Below are 7719 nucleotides of genomic sequence, written 5' to 3'. Positions count from 1 at the left end.
TCAGAGGACTTTCAACTAATCTTCATGTAACAGGTCCTTAAGATTCCTTCTAACTATAAATTTTATGAGCTGTTGTTTTGTGGGGACAAGGATGTGGACATTTCAAGAGTGAGGGAGAATGGATTAAGTAAGAGGCACCTGAGCCCTTTACCATCTGATTTTTTTTTAACCCTTACCTTCTGTCTTAGAACCAATACTGTATATTGGTTCCAAGGCAGAAGAGTAGTAAGAGCTAAGCAATGGGGATTAAGTGACTTGCCCAGGATCACACAGCTAGGAAGTGTCTGAGGTCAGGTTTGAACCCAGGACCTCTTTTCTCTAAGCCTGGCTCTCAATCCACCGAGCCACCAAGCTGCCCCTCTCCATTGCATTTTCAAACTCTAGTTAAACTAACAGACCACGGTATCGATTTCTTTCCCAAAGATCCCAGCCTCTGGCCTAGTAAGGAGTAAGGGGAGTAAGGCTGATCATACACTAAATAGACTGCGTCCCCCTCTGTGATTTCAACATCCCTTCCCAATCTAGATTGCTTCCCTTTAACTTATGATATTAATACTGGCCTGACCCTCTTTCTAATAAGTGGAGATCAGAAGTGCTGGAGTTGGACCAGCAAGGATGCTAGTCATGATCACAGGGTGTGGGCAGAGACTGGACACCTGTGCAGGAATTTGGAGGTGTCAGTCCTAGTGACTCAGCCTCACTCCAGCCTCAGGGACGCCAAAAGGTCGCCCCCACACCAGGAGGAGGATGGAAGGGGGACTAATTATCAGCTTCTGCTGTTGCCCTATTGCTCCACCCACTCTCCTTGGGGCAGCATCTTGGGCTGTCAGGGGTTAAAGTCAGAAGGTCAAGATGGGCGGTGTCTCAGTGACAACCAGGCTCCCTGGCAAAAGCCCAGACCTAGGAGGTGGGAGGTGGGGCCTGATCCCAAAGGAGAAATGGTGGACCACAACTTAGGCTAAGGCAGTCATGGACTGTTGACATCACTCTCATAGGAAGAGTTTGTGTAAATAAAGATTTTTTTTTCTTTTCTTCTACAAATAAATTAAGAAACATACTAGAAAATTGTCCGTGCCTGTCAAAATCCTGGCCCTTGGGTGAAGAAGGAAGGAGATGACAGGGTGCCCTGTCCCTGCAGGGCTAGTGTGTTATAGTGGAGTAGGTCAGTGGTTCTCTAATTCTCAGAGCAGTCCAAAACTCAGGGAGTCTGAAGGATGTTCCTTTGTGGGCAAGCCAGGACTCCATCATTGCCCCAAGCCTCTCAACTGTTGATGTTCAAAACGGCCAGATTATACTTGGTGGTCATCAAGGCCTGGATTCTGGCTGACGGGGGAGGGTGTTGCTTGTAAGTCTGGTGTGTTGACGAGGTTGCAGGATCTGTCAGGAGTGGAGCTTGCCAGGTAGGCATTCACCAGATGCATTATCTCTTCCACCTTGAGAAAACCGGAAAGTGAAGGATAATAAATAGGGAGGTAGATCATGGCTCCTCTCTCTTTATACTCCCATCTCTTGGCTATCTTGCCCCCCACCCCCTTTATCCGGCCACTTCCACTTTACCTGGGGGCTCTGTAGGAGCAGCTGGCTGTCCCCAACCTTTAGTGCCAGAGTGTGGGGGCCGGTCAGCTGACAGGCAGCTACATGACCATAGCTGACATTGTGGATGGGCTCAGTTTCCCCTGGTCGAGATAAGGACATGGTCTTGGCCCCTACACCAAGGCAGAGCTGCTGCGGGACACCACCTCCAGTCTCCTGTTGGACAAAAGAAGAGAGGAGGTCAAGGAGGAGGGAGCAGGAAAATGGCCGTGCTTAGTTAAGCAATACTAGATCCTAGGAGGAAGCAATCTGATCCAAATGGAACCTACAGGAGGATGGATATACATGGCAGGAATATTCTGGGGACAGAGGAGGATTGTGTTCGAGGCGCCCCACCCTCATCCCCTTTTATGAAAGAAAGGGCATCCCTGGAAAGTAGGTACTGGGCTCCCAGGGACTCTGGTGGGAGAATCCTGAAAAAGGTAGAAGTAGAAGAGGTTTGGGTGAACTTTAGGCATTTTCTCCGCCTTCTCTTCTCACCGTGCTCAGTTCCAGGACGTCATATCGGGCAGTGCCGAAACCTGGACACTGTGCAGCTAGAGCCAAGTAGGTCGCCATCGCCTCGGCTTGGCCCATACCCCGCAGTTGCTTCCATCCTCCCAGGACAGCCGCAGCAGCCCCAGTGCCTCCCCCCTCGCGGGCTCCGGTGCCCCCACTCCGGACCGCGCCCCCACGCCTGGCCCGCTCTGCCCTCCTCTTGGCTAAGCCAGGACTCCACAGCGCCCCGGCCAGCAGGGCAGCGGTAGGAGGAGCTCTAGGGGTTGGGCGGGGTGGGGTCTCTCGGGTCAGGGCTGAAGCGGGAAGCAGGCGGTCTAGACGCGGAAGAGGAGCCAGAGGAGAGAAGTCTCGGTGCAGACTTTGTAGGCGCAGGGCGGCCAAGGCCCTCAACGTGTCCTCGGGTGGGGGCGGCCGGCCCCGCAACAGCAGAGCGTGGGCCTGTAAGGGGTGACACCCGTGAAGGGACAGTGAAGACAAGTTGCGGGGTAGGGGGAGCCCAGGATGCAAAGCATAACTCAGGTGACCCTTGGGCAGAATGGATACAAGGGTAAAGGGGAATTTAGGGTAGGATTCACTGGGGTGGAGGGGGGGTGCGAGTGCGCCCGCGAGTGTGTGTGTGTCCGCGCGCGCTCACGCGAGTAGTGCCAGTATTCAGGGATCCACACCTGCTCAAATAGGAAAGGTAGTTCGTGCCCGTCTGGAGGCAGCCCCTCAGGGTGCAGAGGTCCGTGTAGTCGCAAACACAGCCTCCAGCCCGAATCTGGAGATTCTGCCTCCTCTGCTGTCAAACTGCGAAGCAGAGAGACAGATAACGAACTGGCTTAGGCACAGGAGATCAGAGGACCCCAGGCGCTGAAGGAACAAAGCTAGGGGAGGGGCCTGAAGAGGTTGGAGGTGGGGCAAACATAGAATTGGAGAAGTGGGCCGCAGCCTGGAGAAGGGGGTGGGGGAGGGGTTGGGGAAGGGGCGAGGACTGGAAAAGGCAAAGGCTAGGACGAGCACTGGACATTTACTTCTCAAACCTGGTGAGCACGTCAGCCACTAGGGCCCCTCCAGCCAGGGCTCGCTCCTGGGAACCCCTCTGTTCGTAGAGCGCAAACGCATTTCGGCTCCGAGCCAACCCCAGCCGTCCCACGAGCTCCCGTGCCACCTGATAGGGGGTAAGGCAGGCGAAGAGAGGTGGCTGAATGTCTTATTCCAACCCAGGGCCAAGGAGTCGTACATCGCTAACTAGAAGCTCCAACCCCTGTATTTTACAGAAAAATAAACTGAGACCCAAAAAAGTTAAGTGACTGGATCAGGGTCACTCAAGGTAGTTAAGTTAGGGACAGCTCCTGCCTCTTGCTCTTTCTTCATTTGGCCTAACTGCCCCAATCTTAGAGGTCTGAACAAAGGGAGATAGTGTTGGCAAATCACCTTACCCTCATTGCCCAGCCCTTTCACTATTCTGCCTTGGAACCAATACACAGAGTTGATTGTGTATTGGAAGTGTCGGAGGGCAGATCTGAACCCAGGACCTCTGTCTCTGGGCCTGGCTCTCAATCCACTGAATCACCCAGCTGACCCTAGAACTAGAATCTTTTAAATCCACTCAGCTAACTTCTTGGGTTGAGGGGGCGGTGTTCTTGGACCCCAGGTTAAGAACTCTTAGAACATCTCCAAGGTTCCTTCCACTTCGTGCACTTTATGAGTGTATAACTTAAAGGTGGTCAAATGCTCTTGGGTTAAGTGGTTTCCAGTGTCAGTAGACATGGGGCAATATCCCAATACTCACCTCGGAAGCAGTAGTGTGTGAGTCGATGGCCACGCTGCACGCCCCAGCTCCTGGACAGTGCACAGTGCATAGAAGCTCCTGCCGCTGGCTGAGAGCAGAGATCTCGGCCAAAGACGGCACCAGCTCCCGGCCCCGGGTCCGCCCCAGAGCCTTCCTGATGAACCGTGTATACTCAGCCAGCTCCGTATCAGGGAATGCTCTCTCTGTCCTGGGAAGGATATTCCGGCTCAGGACACTAGCAAGTATCCCCTCCTTGCCCACGGAGGACTCCTCACTCCCCTCCATTGTGTGCCCTCCAACCTGCAACTCTCCTGGTCCTCTTATCCCCAAACCTTCCTGTGACCTCTAAACTTTCTGTTCACATTCTCCTCCATCTGTTTTCTCCATAGTTCCTTCCCTATCACTGTCCTCCACATCCTACACCTTAAAATGAACATTTCTGCCCAGAGATAGGAGGTCCTTGGTTCAAATATAACCTCACTCACTTCCTAGCGGTGTGACCCTGGGCAAGTCACTTAACCCCCATTGCCTAGCCCTTTACCACTCTTCTGCCTTAAAACCAATACCCAACATTGATTCTAAGACGGAAGGTAAGGGTTTAAAAAAGAAATGAACTTTCCCATTACAAGGGGACTCGATTCTTGTTTTATGATTAGCTCAGAGCCCCTACCTTGAGGGTCCCCTTCCGTTTATCCCTCATTGAACCTCCCTGGTACCCATCATTTTCTGGTTGCCCTGCCAGCCCTCGATCTTCTACTTCGCATCCTCACCTCTCCAAGTGCCCCAGCAGATGCCCCCGAACGACCCCCCCAGGCCGGAAAGTGCAGCTCATGCAACAGAGTAGCTGCCAGTATCGCAGGGCAGCCGGGCTGTTAGGGGTGGGGGACTCCGGGGGCCCTGCAGGGCCCGAAGTCTGCTTGGCCAACTGCAGGAAGAGTTCATCCCGGAGCGCTGGCAGGTCCCGGCAGGTCTGGAGCACACCCTGCATCAGCGGCCCGGGGCGCCGCGCCCCCTCTAGGGCCTGCAGGGCCAAGAACAGCCGTACCGCCTCCTCTCGAAGTGGCGCATAGCCCGGACCTGGTGGAGAAGTGATGAAGGTTGGGGGTGGGGATGTGCAAGGCGGATCACACAGGACTTGGGGTCTACAGGAAGAGACAAGGAGTCCCGGAGAAAGGAACTCTGTGAGGTAGACATCGAATGCGGTATCATCCTCATTTTACAGCTGAGGAAACTGAAGCCAAGAGAGTTTAAGAAGTGTTGTAGTTGGAATCTGAACTTCAATGCCAGACTGTCTTCTTTGTGGGGGATGCCCATTTATTTCCATTCTTGGTGCTTCAGGTGTGGAGTCCCGGTTTTGGGGGGGAGGGGAGCCATATTTCCCTGACTCCCGGTCCTTGAAGCCTGCTCACCTGGAGGGCCAACCCCATAAGGCAAAGGCAGGAGTGGGGCGTACAGGGCGCTGCTTGTGTGCCTCAGGATCGGGTTCCGAAGATAAATCAGAGCCACGGCCTCAGAGTCTCCCCCGCTCTCCTGGAGATTGGAGAAAGGAGTGGATCACAGGATGAGTGTGAGATGTAGGGTAGCACTGTGACCTTTTCTAGTCTCTCTATTTGGCATTGGAGGACCGCTATTATCTCCCCCTACACATTCGCCTCTTTCAGATTCTCTCCTACCTGAATATCCCGAAGTAGGAGCTGGGTGGGGGTCTCTAGAGGCGCCTTCCCCGCAATCACGCTCCGAAGTGCTGCGCCCCAGCGAGCAGCCTCTGCTAGCCGAGAGGAGCAGAGACGGACACTATGTTTCCGGCCTGACACTGTCACTGACCAGAGGCCTGGGAGTAGAAGGGGAAAGAAGGATCACCACCCCATTAGCTCTTCATTGAACAGGGATGGCAGTGTCCAGGGAGAAAGGGGAAGAGCCCCCTAGGGAAAGGAGGAATAGGATTGGAATGGGGAAAGTGTCTGTCCTAAAGATCTTACCGGTTTCCTTGGGCTTGCGCTCAGGGCCAGACACAGAACACAGACTGGTCAATACCAGGCTACCGAGCCGCCTGGCACCACGTCCGCTTCCACTGAACTGGTCCAAGGAGTCACGGGTGAGCACGAACCAGGCCCTTCGGGGGGGCAGCCAGGGCCGGGCCCCCCCTACCCTAGGCTCCCGCTGTAGCCAACCTGTTGGGAAGGGAAGGAAAGAAGGGAAATTAGAGGGGTAGAATTTTACTAGTGGGCATGTTGAGAATTCAGAGTTGGAAGTGTTGAAGGAGGGGTCCAAGTGATGGGAAGGGGTCTCATACCTTTGACGATGATGTCTGGCTCCTCTTCAGGGGGACCTCGCTCCGGTATAAGGCTTCTCGTCTCCTCTGAGCCCTGCAGCCTTGGAAAGGGGAGGGGAGCAATTAGTAGGTCCAGGAAACTATCTACCACAAAGAGGTCGCACCTAATCCAATCCCATTCCATCCAGACCCAATATTCCCTTGGCAAGAAAGGGATCTGGAATTCCCGTAGTGGGCGGGGGGGGGGGGGGAGGGGAGGGGGCGGAGACTGCAACGTCTCAAAAAAACGAGTCCCTCCCCTCCCAGGCTGTGGGAACCGCTAGGCAGTTCTGACCTCGATCCAGAAATAGCTCGGACCACCAGTCCCCCTTCTACGTCCCCCGCCAGACCGCCTCCCTTACTATCCATCCCCCTCCAGGACCCCAGCCAAACCGCAGCGTCCGGCTTGGAGCTGCTTCCTTATTGCGTAACCCGGCCGGAGGGTGAGGACTAAGAGGAGTGGGGGTCTCTAGGATCAGTGGCCTTGGACAGACAAAATGGGAGGACAGCGGAAAGGAATGCGCTTACCTGTCCGAGCCTGGCCCGCTTCTCCCGGGCTGTGTTAGCGTCACCTCCAGTGGGCCCTAAAGCGGTGGGAAAGAGATGCAGAAGGATCAGAGGCCTGGTTACACAGCATCCCTAGACTTTGCCTTAAAGGCTCCACAAGTTAAGGGATTAATCAACGAGAAGTACGTGGTTATCACTTCTCCCAGGGTATCTGGGAAATGGAGCTCCTTCGACTTCTCCCCTCCCTTCAGTCAAAATGCGCTACAGTGGATCTGGAGTGGGACCATAAAGTTTCTCTATATTCTAGTTTATCCTTCTAAGGTATATTCAATTACCCCTTTACCAATCTCTCCTTCCCTCCCTCTGAATGGGTCGGTGCAAGCAGCTAGAGGAGATAAAGAGAGAAGGACTCCTTCATATAACACTTCGAACACTCCTTATTTCACCACAGGTTTGGGAAGGGTTTCTCTACTGAAAGTACTCGGAGGAGGGCACGCATTGGGGTACAACACTAGGACTCCCCTTTCCCTCTTGATGAATCTGGACTTCTAGCTCACCGGCCCAAGACATCTCCCCTGGTTCTCCACCAGCCTCCTGGTGCTTCTGTCAAGAAAGGGACTCGGGAAAGAGTCCATAAACCCGCCCGGGAATCTCGCCAGGCGGGAACCGCGCCACGGTACCAGTGTGCCCCGGGCCGGGCAGCGAGGAGAGAAAGGAGGGAGAGGTAAAGGGAGAGGGAGTGGGGTGGGAGGGGGGCCTGGGACACCTGTCCACAGAGCTCCAGGGAGTGGAGAGTGGAGAAAGTGGCGAGGTGAAGAGAGCCGACCCAGTCCAGGGTGAGAGCTTGGGGACGTCTGATTCGATCCTCCCTGAGATTGTTTAGGTCCCTTCTCCTTCTAAGAGGTCTCTGTTCCTTCTAAGATTCTCGGTAGGGATCTCAGCCGAGACTTTTGGGGGGCAAAGCAAAGTACATCCTCGTCCTCAGTTCACAACCACTCAGTTCGTTCTCTCTCTCTCTCTCTCTCTCTCTCTCTCT

At 54.4% G+C, this 7719-nt stretch overlaps 1 protein-coding gene across 1 annotated transcript; it reads right to left on the bottom strand.

Moving 5' to 3' along the window:
- Positions 1 to 1001: 1001 nt before the first annotated feature.
- Positions 1002 to 7318, bottom strand: PLEKHH3 (pleckstrin homology, MyTH4 and FERM domain containing H3). The gene is made up of 13 exons (XM_044675087.1): positions 7241 to 7318; positions 6705 to 6760; positions 6159 to 6238; positions 5845 to 6036; positions 5539 to 5696; positions 5275 to 5395; positions 4636 to 4942; positions 3866 to 4073; positions 3105 to 3241; positions 2757 to 2880; positions 2074 to 2529; positions 1558 to 1749; positions 1002 to 1433 (listed from the first exon to the last, which is right to left on the bottom strand). Exons 1-13 carry the CDS (start codon positions 7316 to 7318, stop codon positions 1290 to 1292), a joined length of 2253 nt encoding a protein of 750 aa, XP_044531022.1. The 3' UTR covers positions 1002 to 1289.
- Between the last annotated feature and the right edge of the window lie 401 nt (positions 7319 to 7719).

Source organism: Gracilinanus agilis, chromosome 4 (assembly GCF_016433145.1).
Source record: "Gracilinanus agilis isolate LMUSP501 chromosome 4, AgileGrace, whole genome shotgun sequence".
Classification (NCBI taxonomy): Eukaryota; Metazoa; Chordata; class Mammalia; order Didelphimorphia; family Didelphidae; genus Gracilinanus; species Gracilinanus agilis.
Note: the sequence above shows the minus strand (reverse complement) of the source record. Positions and strands in the feature narration are given on the sequence as shown.